Genomic DNA, 22,174 nt, shown 5'->3' on the forward strand with positions numbered 1-22,174 from the left:
GGAGACAACACAAGAGAGAGAGAAAAGCTACCTACTTGGAAAATCTGGTGTTAGCTAAACAGGAATGATAGAAACCAAACTGAAGTGGTATGAAAAGGAGAATGAAAGGTGAGAAAGTGAAACAGAAAGTAGACTTCTTGGGAGTTCCCTGGTGGCCTACTGGTTAGAATACCAGGCTTTCACTGCTGTGGCCCAGGTTCAATCCCTGGTCAGGAAAACAAATCAGACCAGTGACAGACTACATTTAGTTTATCAATATCTTAACAATGCTATTGAAGTAAATCTCTGTTATTTATCTTGTTGTGGATCAGCAGAAAAGTAACTGTGGTTCCTTCAATGCAAAAATAAACTGAAGTCTTATTTCAAGATTTGTACTTTTAAAAATGTAGTAGAGGTGAAGCTATTAATACTAAAATTTCTGAAAGTGAACTGAAAAGATCCCACTAATAATAGTTTCTCTTGAAGTAGAGAAACTATGCAGGAAGTAATAAAGCAAAAGATACAGCAATTTCATTCATAAAAATTTAAAATTTATATGTATCAAATAACTGTTAAAAAGACTTTTTAGAAAAATGACAGAATGGAAGAAAATATTACAACATACATGATGCTGATATATAAAGAGCATCTATAAATCAATGAAAAACCAATAGAAAATATATTAAAGAATAGGAACAAAAATCAAGAAAGAAGAAATACTAAAGACTAATAAGGTAGCATAATCCCCTCATTTTTAAGAACTTTCCTTAAAAGTCATGAATATAGAGGAACTCTAGATTAATATGTGCATGGAGCTCTGCAAACAAAATCAGACATGTAAGATTCCTCAGTTAGTGACAGTCTCACCATCAATGCACAGCAGTTTTTTTCTCCACACCTGAGTATATAGCAGGATAGTTTTATTTTATTTAACATGAATTGCTATGATCTTAAGAGGTACTGATTTTTAAATTTCAGTTTACACATTCCAATTAGAAATATAACCATGTAATTTAGAAACGCAGCATATTCAGAGGTGCATAATAGTTAAACAGCTATGGGCATCATGCAAACACAAAAGCAAAGATAACAAGAGAAAATGCCTACCTTCCCTGATAGCTGTGAAAGGTGTACCTTCTTCTTCTTGCAGCCTGATCACCTTCAGGGCTACCAACTTCCCATTTACCCTGGAGAAACAAAACAAAAGATGAAAAGCAAATCCGTGAAAATATGTTCCCGTTATGGTTCTAATTGTCTTCCTTACAATTTATATTTTATGCATTTTTGCATTGAAAATGTCAGGACTCAATTATGCCACCACAACAAGATTAATTTCAGTAAGGCTGGGAATCCTGTATCATCATCATAAATATTCACACTTTATGGGGCTTCCTTGGTGGTGCAGTGGTTGAGAATCCGCCTGCCGATGCAGGGGACACGGGTTCGTGCCCTGGTCCGGGAAGATCCCACATGCTACGGAGCGGCTGGGCCCATGAGCCATGGCCGCTGAGCCTGCGCGTCCGGAGCCTGTGCTCCGCAACGGGAGAGGCCACAGCAGTGAGAGGCCTGCGTACCGAAAAAAAAAAAAAAAGAAAAAAAAATTCACACTTTAAATATTCACGTTTTAAATATTCGCACTTGCATAGTCCAAGATTTAACTGAAGTTTTCTGTGATTCACTCTATGTTCTTTCCAAAATGAAACTAGTGCTTAACAAAAACACCACGTTCGATCAATTATTCACAGATTAATTAAAACTCAAGTCATCAAATAACACTCTCCCTTTGTTTCTCCAATAGCGCCTCTGTTTCTTTTGCTGAAATGTCTTCATCTTCAGTCTTAAGTTGAAGTCATTCAATCCCCAAGGACGGAAACCTGACACTCACTCTTCTTCCTTCTCGCTTCCCTCTTCTTTCTCTGTCTCTCTGTCTCTGTCTCTCTCTCAACATCACCCATTCCTCCCTTTTCCACTATTTTTTTTTTACTAGAGCCTCCTAAAATTACATTAGTCTGATTGTGTTTTATAATGCAGTATATCATCAAAATAAAAGTTAAGAATATTTTTAGTATTACAAAATTACACAAGACCTATCCAAAGCAGATGTTTCTTCTAGACACATTCTAAATGTGTATCAGCTCTAATTAAAAGTAAGATTACGCTAGGCAGATAACTTTTTATCCAATCTATTCTGTTAATAAAATAAAGACATGATTATCTATATTGGTCTTCTAGTTGACTGCTCTACTTTCTACCTTGACTAGACTTACCAACATACTTCCTTAATTAAAATAAGTAAAAGAAACACAAAGCATTTAATGAAAAGTAAATCTCCCTGCCACATCCAGTTCCCACCCTCTGAGGTCACCACTTACCTCAGAGAGGTAACTTAGCTTAACATATATACTTAACACACACACACACACACACACACACACACAAACGGTAGTATGGCATACAGGATACAGTGTATATTATTTTTATCACTCGATATATTTTGGTGACTTCCTCATAAATTCATAGAAAATTGTCTCTTGCTTTTGAAAGACCACAGGGTGTTCCTCTGTATGAGTGTAGTATGCCTAATTTAACACCAGTCCCCTATTGATAGGCATTTAGCAGGTTCCCAATTTTTGGCCATAAAACAATGATATAATAAATATTCTTGGACATAATTTCACCCATGTGAAAATACATCTGTAAGACAAATTCCTAAAAGTATAATGTGGATGGACCTAGAGTCTGTCATACAGAGTGAAGTAAGTCAGAAAGAGAAAAACAAATACCGTACGCTAACACATATATATGGAATCTAAAAAAAAAAAAAATGGTCATGAAGAACCTAGGGGCAGGACAGGAATAAAGACGCAGACCTACTAGAGAATGGACTTGAGGACACGAGGAGGGGGAAGGGTAAGCTGGGACGAAGTGAGAGAGTGGCATGGACATATATATACTACCAAATGTAAAATAGATAGCTAGTGGGAAGCAGCCGCATAGCACAGGGAGATCAGCTCGCTGCTTTGTGACCACCTAGAGGGGTGGGATAGGGATGGTAGGAGGGAGGGAGACGCAAGAGGGAAGAGATATGGGGATATATGTATAAGTATAGCTGATTCACTTTGCTATATTTATATAACATTGTTAAGCAATTATATTCCAATAAAGATGTTGGGGAAAAAAAAAACCAAAGTAGGGTGTGGACAGCCAAAAAAAAAATAATAATATGTATTTCTAAATTCTAACTCCGATGACATTGAGAAATTATCCTACGTACAGGTTGTACCAATTTATACAACCTATAGAAAATAGAAGCTCCTGTTTCCCCTTTACCAGTATATACTATGTTATCAACCATTGATTTTGCCAATCTGATAGGTGAAAAATGGTTTCTTACTGCAATTTAAATTGTAACCAAAAATCTTTAGAGGCTATGGAATCAGCAAAGGAGAGCTCGTGTGGCCCAGAGAATCCAGTGCCTGAGTCTGAAATAAAGAATTTGAATGTCTCTTTTTAAAGAACTGCAACCAATTGGTCTGTTTTCAATCAAAAAAAAAAAAAAAAACCTGCCACAGGCACAAAGGTCAAGGCAATCATCACAGCCCCACCATCCTAGTGGCATCCCTCATCAAACGGATTGTTGAAATATATTATTGGTTTCAGTAGTCAAAGGACACCAGTTATAACGCTCCACAATGTGCCTGTGCCGTCTCCTCAAGGCTAGGAGTCATGTTTACTTTCCCTTGTGTCTCTCAGCTGGGAGGACAGGCCTGCCGCTTTTCTGCTCTGCAACTCTCCTCTCCTGAGTACATCACCTTGATTTTCTTCTAATCCTGATTATGCTCTAGGTACCCAGGTGCAAGCAAAAAATTAATATTCACATGGGGTTCAACTGGTGAGTGTGACTTGTGCTGGCCATTTTGCCCTTTATGACTAAGGGAGGCCTCTGGCAGGGCTTGGGGCTGGGATGCAGTCAGTACTCACATCTGCACAGATTTTCTCAGCCCAGCTGAGCTCTTCACTGGCTCCCTGAGGAGGCAGGAACTGATTCCAGGAACTGCTTGGAATTTTGCCTTCATTTATCGATATTCTCTCCTCACCCGTAAAAAATACATACAAACTTCTTCCCACAAAGCTTTTCCCTTTCCCTTGAGATCGCTGGCTTGCATATACCATGAACTGAATTCTGGAATACAGGGAATTTGTGATTTTGGAAGGCTATCTGCTTAAAACACACTCTGAGACCATGAAACTATGAGCCCCCTGCAATACACTGAAAGGAGAAGAGCCTTTAATTGAACCAGCACTCATGCTTTAAATGCAACTAGAGAAGGAACACCTTTAAGCAATCTCATAGGCTAGTGTGCATTATTATTATTATTTTTTAAACAGAGAACAGGAGTATTTATTTATTTATTTATTTTTAAATTTATTTATTTATTTTGGGCTGTGTTGGGTCTTCTTTTCTGTGCAAGGGCTTTCTCTAGTTGTGGAAAGCGGGGACCACTCCTCATTGTGGTGCGTGGGCCTCTCACTATCACAACCTCTCTTGTTGCAGAGCACAGGCTCCAGATGCGCAGGCTCAGTAGTTGTGACCCATGGGCCCAGTTGCTCCATGGCATGTGGGATCTTCCCAGACCAGGGCTCGAACGCATGTCTCCTGCATTAGCAGGCAGATTCTCAACCACTGCGCCACCAGGGAAGCCCCTAGTGTGCATTATTATTGTGGCGAAAAAAAATTTTGAACATATTTACTATGATAAACTGCATAAAATAATAAGATCCAGGTTAATGGGATCCTGATTCTGAAGCACAACTCTCCATGAGTTAAAACCTCCAACTATCAATTTCTTATAGTTATGATAATCACAGCAGTTAAAGACATTGAGATTTTATGTATTACATCATATGAAACTAAAAAATTCCTTAAAATTTATACTAGATTATTAGCTCCAGGAGCAAAGAAACTCTTTTTCTGTTTTGTTGACTGTTACATGCCCAATGCCTAAAACTGTCTGGCAAAGAGTAGACTCTCAAAATACTTTATTGAATGAATATTAATAATGTTAATATACTGATATTTCTTTCCTCATACCTATAAGTATCTCAAGAATAAAGTATAAAATTATTATTTTCAACAATTTCAAAAATATAAAATTTATAAAAAGATTTCAATTTCTTCTTTCATGTTTATTTGTTTTCTTTTTTCAAATTAAAGGTTCAGTCTCTTTGTTTTTTATGATGCATGAAGATATAGAAAGTTTTCATTTCCTTAAGATTTTAGAATTTATAGAATGCTTTATTAACCTTTTTCACCCAACAGACATGTTTCAAAACCCTCACTATCTTTAATAATCTGAGCCCAGACTAGTAACCAGTATTTCCCTCTTCTCCAACTGCTTCATTGGTTTCCCATTAAGAACCACATTGATTATCAAATAGCCTCTAACCTAAGAGTCATTGTGACTCTCTCTTTTCTTAATTAGTTTTTCTCTACATGTCTAGACACTCACCAACTACTGAATACCTCAGTTCTAAAGTCTAGTAAAAACATAAGTCACTGGCTCCACTTTTGGAAAAGGTACCTTTTGAAAAAATAACATTGCACATTTTCTAATGTTCTACCTTTGGGGCATATTTTTTTAACTTTAGTACCGACTGAAACACTTGAAATTCTAAGTAACGAACTCTAACAAAATGTCATTTTTTTAGAGATATCAAAAGATACCTATTATTCTATGAAAAACAAAATAAACATGGTATCTAATAATTATCTTGTGTGGTTTAAACTATTTTATTAAGTATTCAAAACACATACTTCAAACATTGAAGTTCTTTAGAATAATTACAAAATTCTAATTGAATCCAATTAGAGCTGCTTACAGGAAAACACTGACAATTTCTCTTTAACAAGTTTTATTAATTAAATCAAAGGCTAATGAATAGAAGGTAATCAAGACTTGATTGGCAATGGAAACATTAATTCAGGTAAATAATATAGCAAAAAAAATGCTTTCAGTTGTGTTAATATCACCACAGAACTTTCTATTGGAAATATTGCCAGGTTTGTGTCTAGTTATTCTAAGCTATCTAGGGAGCTGTTTTAATTTCAGAGATTCTTTGCTATTTTCTAATTCTTCCAACCACTGCCTTTCCCAGCGTGTCCTCACTGTGAAGCTCACTTCAGGCCCAAGGACAAGTGACAGTGCTTTAGTCCGCCTGTCACACAGGAACAGCTGTCAACTGCATCAGGAGGAAAAGCCAGGGGAACGTCCGAACCCAGAGCTATCCACGCACAGACATGGAAAGGCTGGCTGTCCTGGCAAAGCCACGCTAGAGTGGATCCAGCTTTCAAACCGGTCCTAACCACAGATCCAAATCTCTGCCAACTTCAGAAATTCTGTCCACAAATCTATGTGCCCTAAGTTTGTAAATAATAAAATGATCTTGTGTGGGTTACGCACGATCGAGAAGTTTTGAATAAGGAGCACAGCTTAATCATTTTTTCATGCATTTGTTACTTTAACATTTTGTGAACCCTATAAAGGAAAACTCCCCACTTAGAGTAAACTTGCCCTGCTCAAAAGACGATGCGCAAAGAGAATTTCCTTACAGACAGTCCTCAAAGGAAAGCCTAAAGGTTTTCTATCACATTAGTTACCTCAAACTCATAAGATAACTTAGTAAAATAAAACAAAATAACAAATATCATCTAGGTCATCTTTGAAAATAGTGTTCACGTGCTTACACCTAGAAGAAATTATGTGTAGAGGACATAAAGGAAATCAAGGCAATACACCTAAAAGAAATGTAATATACTCTGGTAAATTTCATATATTCTGCCTCTCTCTTCCATTATGATTTTGTCTCAAGAGAAACTGCTATGGAAAATAATACTGAGTGCACGGAGATAAAATGCTTTTGTTTCCTTACTGTATTGGTTTAGAAGCAATAGAAGGAAATGTAGTCACTACTGAGGGAGTGACAATGGCAAGGCAGAGGACGTCAAGGACAATATTTTGAGCTGAACTTATAAATTTTTGGCAAAGTCATTAAAAACATTTTAAAGGTTTTACCATTAGTGCTTCTTTTATTAATTCCCTCTTGAGACACTGTTGGAACGCTGACTATACTGTCTCACATACACACTTCAAAAATTAAAAACAACTAAATATTCATGGCCTTGCTATTTCCACCTAAATTCAATTTATATTCAGGTGTAAATGAGAAATCATCTCAATACTATTTAACCTTTGATATTCTGAAATATTCTAAAAGTGTTATCTACAATACTTTATTCTGGAAAAGTAAATTTAGAATTTCAAGGTAAGTTGTCAGTAATCACACCTCACCCTAATCTTTATCAAAATAATGCAGAGAGAAGAGGAAAAAGACTAATGCCATTTCTGTTAAATTAATTTCTTTTAAAAAAATCCAAAGATTTATAAGAGAATAGTATAATGGCTACTTATTAGGATGTAATTAATAATGCAAAAAGTCTAATGATTTAATGCAGTGAGAAAAAGGGTGTGCTCAACCAACAATTATTATGAGTTTGTACATTTGACAAAATATTGATAATGATGTTTTATTAAATGTAAAAACTCATAATACTTTGAAACATAAAATTAGAGGAACATATATTGTTCATGGGAGAAAATAAAATAATTACATTTCAGTAATTTAAAACTTGCATCTTTCCAAAAATAAAATCTGCCAATAAAGGATTTGAGAGTCGTATTACCTTAAAAGTAGAAGTAACCTCAGTGATCATTCAAGCTCCTGAACAGACAAAAAAATCCTGACTGGCTTGATTGTCTTTGTCCTCCCACTCCCTGGAACAAAGTAACTCCTCAAAAGACTTTGGTGGAACTCAACCCCTCTAAAATACCCAAATTACTTAGTCCTTTTTTATGCTGAGCCAAAATTTGCTTCCTGTAACTTCTACTCTCTGATTCCAGTTCTGAGTCCACCAAGACTAAACTAAATGCTCTTCCACAAGACAGCCCTGCCCTTAATTAAGTTTTAATATCCTGCCTCCTAGGCAACAAATACTAATTGAGAGACTGTGATTTTGTGCTTGGGATAAAGAATAAACAATCCAGACATGGTCCCTGCACTTAAGTCTCACCAAGGAGACAGACGTAAAACATGTAACTACAAAGACGGCTGACATACACCAAAGGGAGACAGGAGGTGCTCGCTCTTCAAACGGGACAATTTAAGCATCACTAAACTAATACCTGTGATTGAAAGGAATTAAATATGTTTAAATCAATAAGTTTATAATGAGACTTTAAAAGAAACTCATGAGTCACATTTGGAGAGTACTACGGAACCATCTCATTAGTTTAAAAACTGTTAAAGAGAATATGTCAAGCATTTACCTTCCCTTTTCATATACTTTCGCATACACTGTACCTCAGTGTAAACAGATAGTTCATATGTGAAGTTTCTCTGCATAGATGCACTGCATCTAACAAATGAAGAGGGAATGACACAATTTGAATATCACCATTAATAGTTGCTAAAGTCACAAAAAGAAGCTACCAGATATTATGTGCCCCCTGAAGGAAGCACTCATCCCCCTCAATGGAATCAATCCAACTGGAATCTGACCACGTCCAAATCTAACTACTTATTTCAAGGAGATAAGGGAACAAGTTAAATAACACCATTGGGATATAATCAGAAAATTCCAGACTACAGGAAACCATAGGGAAATGAACCTGTTTCTTCAACAAATGAATTTCAAGAAAAGGAGGAGGGGAGAACCCATAGATTAAAAGAGAGAGATGAACTAACGGCAATTAATTGCAATGTATGGACCCAATTTTATCTTGATTCCAACAAAGTTTATTTTAACACTGACTATATATTCGATGATAAAGAAATCATTAAATTTTTTACATGTGATAATGGCATTATGGTTAGGTGTTTTAAAAGAGTCCTTATCTGTTAAAGAAAAAAATATAAAATGAAATAATATGATGTTTGGGGTTTGTTTCAAAATAATTGGAAGGAATGAATACAGATGAAACAAGATTAGACACAGGTTGTCAGTGTTGGAAACTGATGGGGGTTTATCAAAACTCCATAAGAAGTTCTTTAAAAATTAAAACACATACCCAATACAAATTGGGATAAATGTGATGAAGGAAAATCACAGCATGGCATAAAAAAGATAAAGAACCTATTTTAATGATACTAATGAACTTATTTACAAAACAGAAGTAGACTCACAGACACAGAAAACAAACTCATGGTTACCAAAGGGGAAGCGGGGGTGGACAGGGATAAATTAGGAGTTTGGGATTAACATATACACACTAGTATGTATAAAATAGATAACCAACAAGGACCTACTGTATAACACAGAGAACTATATTCAATATCTTATAATAACCTATAATGGAAAAGAATCTGAAAAAGAATATATATAAGTGTGTACAACTGAATATCTTTGCTGTACACCTGAAACATTGTAAGTCAACTATACTTCAATTAAAAAAAAAAAAGAACCTATTTTAGATTAGACAGGGAAGGAGTCTCTGAAAATGTGACACTTAAGCTGAAACAAGAAATATAGAAGAGTAAGCAAAGAACATTCCAGGCAGATGGAACAACCTGTATAAAAGCCCAGGGGCAGAGAACACAATGTGTTAAACAAAGCTATAAGAAAGAAAGAGTAGCTGGAGCTTGTTGGCCGGCAGCGGGTAGGAGAGGGAGACGTGCAGAGAGGGACAGGAGAGCCAGATCATGCAGGTCCTTAAGGGCCACAGAAAGGACTGATTTAAAAAAAATCATCGGGGAATCTTAAGAAAGGGGATAATATGATTAAATTGTGTGTCTGCAGCTCCCTCACTATCGTATAGAGAACAGCCTGAAGGAGCACAATAGTGGGAGCAGGGAGGGCGGTCAGGCAGCTACTACAGTGGTCCAGGGGAAAGATGGTGGTCACAAAGAACCAGGGTATTGGTAAGAGCAACGGGGAAAAGGAAAACAATATTCTGAAGACAGAATCAAGAGACTGTTAGGATAAACTGAATTGGGCATAGGGCAAGTGGTAAAGGATGACTCCAAATATCCTGACTTTAGTTTCTTTGTGGATGGAGGCACGTGTACTGACTCAAGGGAAACTAAAGAAGAAGAGATTTAGACAGAGAATCAGGAGTCCTATTTGGGAGGATCTTAGTCTAGACATGAAAGTCTAGGCCAGACATAAAAACTTGTGAGTCATTTGGAGGACTTCAAGGGAAGCAATAACTTCAAGAGAGAGCCAATTTGCTGTTAAAGCAGAAGTAAAGAAAACACTCAGAAGAAAGTTGAATATATGGAAGCATTTGTAAATCAGACAACAGTATTCTAGATCTAGATCTAGACAACATAAAAAGAGCCTGAAGGACATGGGGAACGGACAGAGTAGGAGATATAGTGAGAAATATGGGGGTGAGGTCTGAAAAATAATAAACCATCAGGGCGGTTTATACCATGCCTGTGGTAAACAGTGGTGTGAGGCAGAGGAGATTCCATCCTGACAGCCTCTTGGAAGCAGGTGGAGTAGGGACTGCTGTTTTGGCTGCCCCCTGCGTGCATCAGGCAAGGCCTGGAGCTGGGACCAGCCTCTGTGGCTGCACAGGAAACCAAGGTACAGGTTCTCACCCCTGACTACATTTTAAAATCAACTGGAAAGCTTTAAAACATACCAATGCCTGGCTCCACCCCGATTTAGTTGGTGCGGTGTGGGGTCCTAGCATCCATATTTTTTTAAAACATCCTGGGTGACTGTAAAGTGTAACCAGGGTTGAGAACCAGTGTGTTAAATAAGCCTTCAGGTTCCGACATCACGTGCTCGTTGTCTTTCTTCCTTCGTCTGGTCTCTCCAACACTGACGTCTCCTTTTTCTCAGTAAACGTTCAAAAATTTTCAACTACTTTGAGTGCCCTCACAATCCTAGTTGCAAGCCTTTGGTAAGTCAGGGCTGATTAACCCCTTAGGAAATGTGCTTGCCAAGGTGTACACACTACCAGACGTGGTCTGATAAGTGCTGAGTGGACTGGGAGACTACCCTGCCCCATTCCAGAAACTCGGCTGGTACTCATTTGGCCTCAGCATGTATTCGCCTGTGATCAGCACAAAACACTATTAACTCATGGATCTTGCCAACAATTAAAACCCCTGAGTTTTCCTCATGGGCCCCACAATCACACCGTCTCTAACTTGCCCTAGGCCTAATAATTCACTTTTTGAACATAATTTCAGGAGTTTGATTTATTCCTAATAAGATTCCAACTTGTCAGCAGCAACCAACTGCTCAAACCTCTCCTGTCTAAATTCTAATCTTGTTTTTGACAAGCACTGGCTGCCCATCCTTCTGTGTGTGCTTATCTGAGGTAGAATAGAAACACGGAACAGGATGAGGTCCACGGCAGTGCTCTTGGACACCACACTCTTGACACATACCCCATCCACCTTTGGGGGACATGGCTTCATTGATTGTCTTCTCTCTCTCTCTCTTTTCCCCCCTCCCTCCTTCCCTTCTTACTTTCAAACTCTCTAATCCAGCCCTTCCTCTCCAGGACCCTCTGTCCCAAACCACTGCACTGATCTTCTGCCTCTACCATTGGACTGTGCTGGAAAATCTGCATCTGGCACACAGTCAGGGCTCCATGGTGAACAAATGAGTCAACCCTTTACCATGTAACAGAGGTACTAGAAACCCTACCACTCTTACCAACCTGTTTCAAATCCACCACCAGAAACAGCATATCACTCAACTGTCTATGGCTCTCTTACCTACCAGAACATAATCAGAACATTTACCCATGTTTGAAAAACAAGCAGATACCCAGCATCTACAGTGTTCCAGTCCACTAGCTTAACAATCTCATTAGAAAGAGGAATTAAGCTTATTTAGGTATGACATAATTTTTTTATGAACTCCTAAATCATTATTTTTCTTCCTATTTTGATTTACTCAGAAATAATCTGAGTGATAATCCGTCCTAAAATTTTCCACTGGAGGAGGGGAAATGAGAAAGGCATGCAGGGAGGAAGCCACACCATTTCCATCTTCTTCTGTGAACATTTGGACATCTCAAGGCTGCTAATGTCTCTCCAATTTTTCATAGTTCCTCAAAGATGACTAACAATGATGGGACAATCACAACTCCCAATTTCTTTAAAATCTGTGAAACAGTCGTCTCAGGTCTTAAATCAGAACTCCTTAGAAAACCATAGTACTGTCAGACTTCCTAAGACATTTGATAATTTTTTTTTTTTTTTTTTTGGCAGTACGCGGGCCTCTCACTGCTGTGGCCTTTCCCGCTGCGGAGCACAGGCTCCGGACGCGCAGGCCCAGCAGCCATGGCCCACGGGCCCAGCCGCTCCGCGGCACGCGGGATCCTCCCAGACCGGGGAACGAACCCGTATCCCCTGCATCGGCAGGCGGACCCCCAACCACCGCGCCACCAGGGAAGCCCCGACATTTGATAATTTAATTCACTCCTATGTTTGCTTTGCACTTCAGTGCTTAAAGCAAACTCTCCTTGGTAGCAATGATGTAAGCAAAACAGAAGGTAATTTGCACTTGTTTCTACCCCAACAGCATCTTTTGTGTGTAAACTTCATCCTAAGCTTTTCCTGAGTTACTGATGCTTCCTCTCCTTCCCTCACTCAGCTGGATTGTACTGTGGTTATCTGGTCCGATATTTGTTTGCATTTGAGAGACTTTTATCATCCATGTTCGTACATTAACCTTCCAGAGTTTTAGGGCAAGGGGTTGTACACGTCTCGGTATTCTTCTGGAATACCTCCAGTTACAAGGAACCATTCTGGGGAGAGCAAAAAGTCACATGCATACAGTCCTTGAGGAGATTACCAGCCAAAGAAGAAATAAGATAGTATCAAACAACTAAAATGCATGATAAACAAAGGTTAAGTTTCTTTAAAAAAAAAAAAAGATAAGCAAAGTTGTCAAAGACAAAGAATGGAAGAATTGTTAACTTATCAAGAAAAGGCAGGAAACATAGAAAAGATGCCCAGGACACCCACAGATGTAAAGGTGGTTGGTTATACTACCCCTAAAATTACTAGAGAAGAGCCGTATTTATTTGATGAGATGGGAGGGTTTCATAAAGAGTAAGCAGGGGGCTTCCTGGTGGCGCAGTGGTTGAGAGTCCGCCTGCCGATGCAGGGGACACGGGTTCGTGCCCCGGTCCGGGAAGATCCCACATGCCGCGGAGCGGCTGGGGCCGTGAGCCATGGCCGCTGAGCCTGCGCGTCCGGAGCCTGTGCTCCACAACAGGAGAGGCCACAACAGTGAGAGGCCCGCGTACCGCAAAAAAAAAAAAAAAAAAGTAAGTAAAATGTAGTTTATTATGAGAAGTTTTTAGAGATTGATTTTTCACACATAGTGAGATTTGAAGCTTCCTGTATTAATTAGTTCTATAAGTTTTCATCTGTAACATACAACAATTCATATCCCTAAACATACATCTCTATACACTCATATGCACTGAAAACTAGGAATTAAGGGATAGTGTAAAGGTAAAGAAAAAGAAGAAGTAGGAGAGTTTTTTTGTGTTGTTTTTCTCTAGTCCCGTTTTCAAGCACACTTGTGTGGGGAAACATATTACTGAGGTCTTTAGAAAGGCTGCATTTTATATTTCTAGAGAAATCAAATTTTCTACTTCTGAGGTCAAGTTGCCACTTCAAATAGATTTTTATCTTCAGTAGCTCCTTTTTCCCATAGAAAATGCTTCAAAAAAGCAGGAAAGAAATGGATATACTTCTTGATGATATTATCATTTTTCCCTATCTTGGATTACCTATTATTTTCTGGGTAATTCTTACATGCTCTATCTTATACTACATCCAAAAATAAAAATAATTCACAATTTTCTTTTTTAAAAGTCTAACTACAGCACCACAATCACAGTGAGTCATTACATGAGCTGGGATTAAAGAAAAGAGGATGAAGTCCGATGCTCTCAACCTTACAGCATTTCAAGCTTCCTGGTTCCAAGGTATGTTTAAAGCATGATGTTCCCATTTCTCTAGCAGAGTTGTAAATGTTCCCCTTCCTCTAGTAGAGACATACATATTTAGCATCATAAGAGAGAGGTCAAGCTTCCACTCTCAGGAAAAAAGCATCTCCAAATAAGTTAATTGCGATGCACCAAAAAGCATGTCACTGATTCATCAAGAGACTCTGAAGAGTCCCCAAATACTCGCTGCCAAGTAATGTTAACCACAGAGACCTTGCATTTTCCATTCAAACACAGCCTCACAAAATCAAGTGAAGTTTGGAACAGCATGATAAAACAAAGCAGCCCAGGAGAGCCATTAAGGCAGGGGTATTCAGAGTTCAAACCATTCTCAACCCATTCTCCCATTCTAATAAAGATGTACACACACACACACAAACATACACACACGCGCGCACACACACACACCCCACGCACACCTCCAGTTTATGTTACAAACAGGACAGCAAGCTAGTGTTTTCTTTTTTCATTTGGCTGCAATGGCCCATGAATAATCAACAAAGAAAATTATTATAAATACACAGCAGCTTGGCTAAAGGACTAGGGGACTTATATCAAGTCAAAAGATTATAAGCGACTTTAATTTGCTCCAATTAAAATATATTGCTTTCATAATTATAGAAAATATGTCATTGTTAAATACCTTTTAAATGAAACTTTAAGATAATATCAAGCAAAGCCAAATGTATCTAGTTTGATTTGTCTTTTATGACAAAAAGGATTGGAGAAAAATGCTATAGCATCATGAATTACCTAAAAGACTGTACCCCAAAAATAAAAGTGACACACTAAGGTGGACTGCTTTAAAGGCAAGCAGAGTGTCAAACTAAAAAATGATTCGATTAACTATAAAGTTGAAAACAATCGACCTACACATGTTGAAGAGCAGGGTTTATATTAACTCATATATAAGTAAAGAGCTGACTACATAAAGACCTTTATAAAAAATATATATAATTGTTATGATAAGATCTATGCTAGTATTACTTCCAAACCCTAGCAATAGAGCCAGAGTACAAATTAGTCAGTCTGATTTGGAGTAAGATGACTTTATACACAGCCAATAAGTTTAAGATCAAGAGAGTTGTCTTTAATTCAAAACTAGCACTCATGTTAAATAGCCCTATTGTTAAAGCACCTATAGTGTGGCAGGCCTTGGACAAGGACTTTACACTAATTTGATCACTACAGCACCTCTGTGTGGTAGATACTATGGCTATCTCCACTTTATAAAGAATCTGAGGCACGGTTCTAAATCACATAGCTAGAAGCAGTAGGTCCACAGTTTGGTCCTAGGAGATTGGGCTTCACAGCCATACTCATAAATTCTCTGTGGAGTAGCAATAATTAAAGTGTGAACCACAGAAGAAAGGTGTGTGGTTCACACCCTCCTATTTCCCCTTCATTCAAAAGAGGCACTCTGCTTATACCAGACACTTGTGATCAAATTACTTACTCTCAAAGCAATGTCAGTCTTGTGTTTTCTAATAATGTTTTATAAAACTTAAAATAAATCAATATATTTTAGAATGGCATTAATAAGTCTTACCCTAATTATAAAAGTAATGCATGCTTATGGCAGAATAGTTGGAAAATACAGGAAAAAAAAATTTTTTTAAGAAAGTTTTTTTTTTTTTTTTTAGTTAGTTAGTTATTTCTGGCTGCATTGGGTTTTTGTTGCTGTGTACGGGCTCTCCCTAGTTGCAGCGAGCAGGGGCTACTCTTTGTTGTGGTGCACGGGTTTCTCATTGCACTGGCTTCTCTTGCTGTGGTGCACCGGCTCTAGGCGTGCAGGCTTCAGTAGTTGTAGCACACAGGCTCAGTAGCTGTGGCTTGCAGGCTCTAGAGTGCAGGCTCAGTAATTGTGGCTCATGGGCTTAGTTGCTCTGCGGCATGTGGGATCTTCCCAGACCAGGGATCAAACCCATGTCCCCTGCAGTGGTAGGCGGATTCTTAACCACTGTGCCACCAGGGAAGTCCCAGAAAAAATTTTACATCAACAATAATCCCACTATTCAGTGATAAATTCTTCAACATATGTATGTATCTTCTAGACTTTTTTTCCTATGTGTAGATTTTTATAAATGGTATCCTACCATATTTGGTCATCTACTTTTTTGTTATGGTTTAATAATATATCTTTTTACTGGATGGGCTGAAAAAAGAACCCAGGAAGCCTCAAGTTCAAACAAGCTCACACTTTCCTTTTAAGGAAAATGGCCCCAGGACTTCTTTATTTCATAAAATCTCATGACTCTTGTATTTTGATTTATTGGTGAAAGCAACCCTGCTAGCCAAGCAATAGAGGCCTGAATGAGGAGACAGTATATGGGGCTGACAGCCACGCTGGGGCCGGGGGCAGGGGGTGGCCAGCAGGACCTATGGGGCACAGGTCCTCTGAGTTGGCCTGGCTGGAATTCAGTCTTCTGGGAGTGCTGCAACCCAGTGACAGGAAACCACCACTCAAATCATCTCCAGGATAGACATTCTAGCAGATTTTACTCTATGAACCCAGATATATAACCTTACACTCAGAAAAACTGAAACCCATGATAATCAAACGTGTAGTTGAAGAAAGAACTTCATATGTCCTGACTACAAATCTCTACTCCCAAGGGCCATATGTCAAAGTCTCTTCTCATACTTAAAGGGCCTGATGAGAGCATTCCTAAACATTTTCCCCAATCATTACATAGTTAACGTTTATTAAGCATCTATTAACAGCACTGTAACAGGTGCTGAAGAATAAGTTATATACATAAGATAATATGTTACATACATATGAGGTAAAGGAGATATCAAGCAAGGCAGTAGCTGAATTAGGAAAAAGAAGAAAAAAATATTCTGACATTTGTTAAAACAGTAAGATTTTATTCAAGACTATTGCAACAGTGGAAACAGATATAGGGCTCAACTCTGAATACCACAAGAACAAGTGAGGATTTACAGCCAAGGAGCAGGTTAGGGGATCATTGGTGGATGGAAAATTACTAAGAAGAGACATCACAGGTAGGGAATTCTTGCTAAACTCACCTAACAAGATTCCTGCTGCATATGGGCCAGAGCCATCAGATATCAAGGATGGGGGGATTTTCTCTAAATTGACTTAGCAGGATTCTTGCTAAAACTGGGTTATGCAAGCCTGGCAAGGACAAGGGTGGGGGGTGGGGTGAGGCAAAGTCAGGGCCTAGTCAAGAAGAGGGCTTAGAGGAGTATAACTGAAGTTTATTCAAAGCGAGTATCTTGTCAGAAGCCAGGAAAGTTTCATAATATGAGTGGGACTTGAAGATGGGATAGGATGTGGACATGCAGAAAGGGGAGGCAAGCTACTTACATAGAGGGATCTATCATAAACAGAGATGCAGAAGGGGTGGGGTGAGGCACATTTAAAGTACAGAGAGTAGAAACTAGGGAAGCAGTAGGACATAAGGAAAGGAAAGTAGACTTGAGAGGGATTTTGATGCCAGGTCCACTACAAAATTGATCCAATAAAGTAATTAGATATTTCATCTTGTTAGACACCAATATTTTCATTACCTACCTACATTTTTTTTTAGGTAGAGCTTTGAATGAAGCAAAAGCTAATTTGTCAACAACGTTCTTTTGAAGCTAAATATACATTTTTATTCCTAACCAACAAAGGTAAATTAACTGAGCTTATAAGTCTACTAACTATACCTCCATGATATAAGCAGATTAAAGCAGACTATAAAATGAATATATTCATAAATATAAATTAAAACACACTAAAAATTAATAAATTTCCGGGATTTACATATTATAGTTACATAAGCGTATATAACTATAAAATATTTGGTGGCAAATCTTTACTGTAATGACAAAGAAAGCTGAATACACAATTTGTTAAATCCAACTATGCTACTTCCAGGGCTTTCCAAGCAGTAACATGTGTGTTTATCACATCAAACAGGACATTAGCATCCTTTTTTCTACAGAGCAATTTGTTTTGCTAGGTTTAGGGGTACAAAGTAAGGAAAACTGACAAGGTCTTAAAAGGCTATTCGGTAATGCTAAGGCTCGGCCACCAAATCTAGTTCCAAGAAATCTAATTTCTACTCAGTGAGATGACATAATTTAGCCATTTTGGGGAGAAACCATGTTTCATGGCTTTCGTGGAGTCTGTCTTCAATAATACTACATGCATGAATGAATGAAGTCAACTATCTCAAACAAGGACTAAACAAGTAACAGCTAGAGATAGGACAGATTACATCAGCTCTCCCTGATAGAACAATTTCTGGAACTAAGAAATCCCCAAACTCAGCTTTCCTAAATGTCTCTCCTCTGTGTTATCAATCTTCTCAGTCCTTATAGAAAGCCTTCTGAAATGATTTTCACTTAAGATCAAGGTGAGTGTTAGAGGGTAAAGTCCCTGACTTCAGGGGAAACATACACTCAAAAGCAATTAAATATTTGCTGGGTTTTCACCTAAAATGAGGGATGAATTCAACTGCCATGACTTTTCCAACTGAAGCAGATGGGAAATCATCAGTAGTCATCCAATTGAGGAACTCTTCCATAACAGCACCTTATTTACAAATCCTAGCCCAGAACATAAAAGAGACTTTAGCTAGTGTAACATGTTACCTTAAACTGAGTTTAAAAAATAGTATGTCTGTAAATTGGGTAAATTAAATACATACACCTAAATCTTTCTGTCAAAGATCTGCAGATATTTGTTCACTTGTAACTGTCTATCATTTTCCTCTTTTCTAAGATTTATATTCTTTTCTTGTTTAAAAAAATAGAATGTAGCTATATAAAAAAATGCAAGTAAAATGGACCCTAGAAAACTAATGTCCTGTGTCCATGGTAGATAAACAACTTGGTCTGGTTATAACATATAGGATTGCCTTTCCTTTTGTCTTTGTTTTTAAATACTCAAATATTAAAGAAAAATTTTTCTTCTTTTTAACCATGATCTTAAAAATCCAGACTGCTAGTGCTTCCCTGGTGGTGCAGTGGTTGAGAGTCCGCTTGCTGATGCAGGGGACACGGGTTCTTGCCCTGGTCCGGGAAGATCCCACATGCTGCGGAGCGGGTGGGCCTGTGAGCCATGGCCGCTGAGCCTGAATGTCCGGAGCCTGTGCTCCGCAATGGGAGAGGCCACAAGAGTGAGAGGCCCGCGTACCGCAAAAAAAAAAAAAAAAAAATCCAGACTGCTAATTAGTCAGCTGGACTCAGTTTATGAACTTCAGAAAGTGAGAGAACATAATTAATCATGTATCAGGTAAGCATTCAATCATTATGCTCATAGCTTACTCATTTTGAGTGACTAAGGAGAAAATATTACCAAATTATAGACTTGAAAAAACAGGGAGTTTACTCATTTTGGATATATGGAATGACTCCAACTCTGAAGTACAGTAAGAAAGTGACAGATGAGAAATTGAGACATCCAAGTTTTCAGTGCAGCATGTTACTCAGGGGTATAAACTTACACCCATCTTTCAATCTGTCAGCTCGACTCTCTCCAACTTTCAAAGACAATCCCTGCTACCTGTTTGTATTTTCTTTTTCACATATACACACATATATGAATATCTGTATATTCATATGCTATGTGAATATATATAATACAAGGGAAAGGTTTTGAAAAGTAGAAAGGGAAATAAAACTATATAGGCTGGGGCTTCCCTGGTGGCACAGTGGTTGAGAGTCCGCCTGCCGACGCAGGGGACACGGGTTCGTGCCCCGGTCCGGGAGGATCCCGCATGCCGCGGAGCAGCTGGGCCCGTGGGCCATGGCCGCTGGGCCTGCGTGTCTGGAGCCTGTGCTCCGCAACGGGAGAGGCCGCAACGGTGAGAGGCCCGTGCACCACAAAAAAAAAAAAAAAAAAAAAAAAAAAAACACAAAACTATATAGGCTGATTATTAAGTAGCTACCGACATTGTCTCTACATAGAAATCTGGCCATGTCAGCTCCAATAATTGCATTTGTGATGAACCATCATCCACATAACCATACTTATTAGACAAAATAACCTTAACTACAGTTGTTCTCTCCAGGTCTTATTAATTAAACAAGCCTTTTTTAACAGATGGGTCAACAGTAAATTAGCTCAGGTCATGTCAACCATCACAAAAATCATTTAAAATTAACGAAGTCATCTGAAAGTTTGTGTGAGTAAATACATACAAACAATATAAAGGTACCTCCTTAGATACAAATCCATAAGGAAGTGACTAAATATAAGAACAAGGACCATGAAAATTTGACAAGACTTTCAAAGGACATAACAGGCAGAGAGAATCATTTTCTCTTAATTCAACGCTGAATGCTTAACTACATTTACAACTGGTGCCGGGAATATACTTTGGATGGGGGCTCAAGGGTACCGAGTTTCTGATTTACTCCAAAACCTATCTGAAAGCATTTTATTTTGTTAAGGTACAATTCTTACTATAATATTAGTTCCTCCATTATTTATGAGAAGGATAAAAGGGTTGTAAATGTACTGGCAGATCAGGAGTTACGTTTGCCATATGAATAGAATAAAAAAAGTAGTAAGAGAAATGGGTGCTATCAAATCTTGAGCTGAGGTCCGCAATGAAAAGGTAGCAATGGCAACAGTGTTGTTTCATTAGCTACCTAGGACCCTGGAAAGAATCTAAAAAAGAGTGGATATATGTGTATGTATAACTGATTCACTTTGCTGAAAGTAACACAACACTGTAAATCAACTATACTCCAATAAAAAATTTTTTTAATTAAAAAAAAGTAGCAGTGGAATGGAAACCTTGTCCAAAATAAATTTATCCAATAGAAAAGGGAAGGGGAGCAGTGAGTGTTCTGTTTCATGCAGGCACCTCCTATATGGAAAGCCACAAATCACTTTGGTGAAATAAGGGGAAAAATAACTATGATGTCACTGTGAAGTTGCTTAGAATAGTGGAGAGTACAAATGATAAATAACTAAAGAGAAATTACAATACTGGCACAGAGGAAAGATATGAGAATCACAGGGAAAAAATGGCTATGTACCCCTAGAGTTTATCATTAACAAAGGGGTAGAGTAAGCATAGATTTTTAAGAAAGCAGATTTTAACATTTTTCCCCCAAAAAATAAAAGGAGATAAAAATTAAGAACTCAGCTCTGGAGTTGGACTGACTGTATCTAAATCCTGGCTCTGCCCTTTAGCTGTGCGATTGTGGGCAAGTTACTCAAACTTTATGGGCCTCAGTTTCTACATCTGTAAAATGAGGGAAATAATCTCATCCCAAAGCTTTTCCAGAACTGTTAAAAGAAACAAAGGAAAAAGTAATAGATGACATTCACTTAACATGTGAGACACGGTTCTAAGCGCTCCAAAGGTATTCGTTCATAAATATTCTTCACAGCTGTGTGAAACCAATTCCATTATCAGCCCTATTTTAACAGGTGAGAAAATTGAGCTTAACCCAGCGTTCAATAAATACCAGCTTTATTTCATGACCCTAATTACCAAGAGAAAGCACCAAGAGAGACAGAAGATTCACATAAATAGACGTTATTTTAAAATTACAACTAGTATCAGTGAAGAAAAATCGGCCAAGAGGAGAAACCAATGTGCTACACAGAAAGTTTAATGGTGTATTTGAAGTTTTAAAGAACACCAATAAAAAGAGAAGAGATATTTAAGAAGGATAATGTTCTCGTAGGACTAAGTCCTAAATGAGATGAAGCTGGCAAGAAAAACGATTTCAGATTTATATATTAACAGAACAAGAAAGGAGGAGACCTATTATCAGGGACATATGAATAGAGAGAGATCAAGTGACAGAGAAAGAAGAGCTCCTCAAATTTCTTCATCCAGAATATATTTCAAGTGTTTTCTTAATCAATTTCTATCTCCCTAAAAAGAGAGTAAAAACCGACTCCCTTGTTATAATCCATATACGTACTCAATTCCCGCCCATTTAGTTTAAAGCCAAAACAACAAAAACACTTTTGCCCTTTCTTCTTGTTCTCCTTTCCTCCCCTGCCTCACTCCTCAAAAGAATAGCCTGCATTTCAGCCTCCATTTTTTTCCCCTTTCTCTCTTGACCCAAAGCAATAAGGTCTCCAGCCCCACCAGTTCCCTGCACATACTTAAGAAAAACCTTCCTAACTGCAAATTTAATGGGTCCTTTTCAGGACTCATCTGATT

At 38.1% G+C, this 22,174-nt stretch overlaps 1 protein-coding gene across 4 annotated transcripts in view; it reads right to left on the reverse strand.

The window, feature by feature from the left end:
* The window catches only part of CDK14 (cyclin dependent kinase 14), a 597,668-nt gene that overhangs the window by 392,132 nt on the left and 183,362 nt on the right, over positions 1 to 22,174 (reverse strand). For all 4 annotated transcript variants that reach the window (XM_082631823.1, XM_082631821.1, XM_082631824.1 and 1 more), the window contains one exon: positions 1,087 to 1,166. In XM_082631823.1, coding sequence (XP_082487949.1) covers positions 1,087 to 1,166 — 80 coding nt within the window. The remainder of the gene's footprint in view (positions 1 to 1,086; positions 1,167 to 22,174) is intronic.

The sequence above is a fragment of the Mesoplodon mirus genome (genome assembly GCF_964341445.2).
Source record: "Mesoplodon mirus genome assembly, chromosome: 9".
Lineage (NCBI taxonomy): Eukaryota > Metazoa > Chordata > Mammalia > Artiodactyla > Ziphiidae > Mesoplodon > Mesoplodon mirus.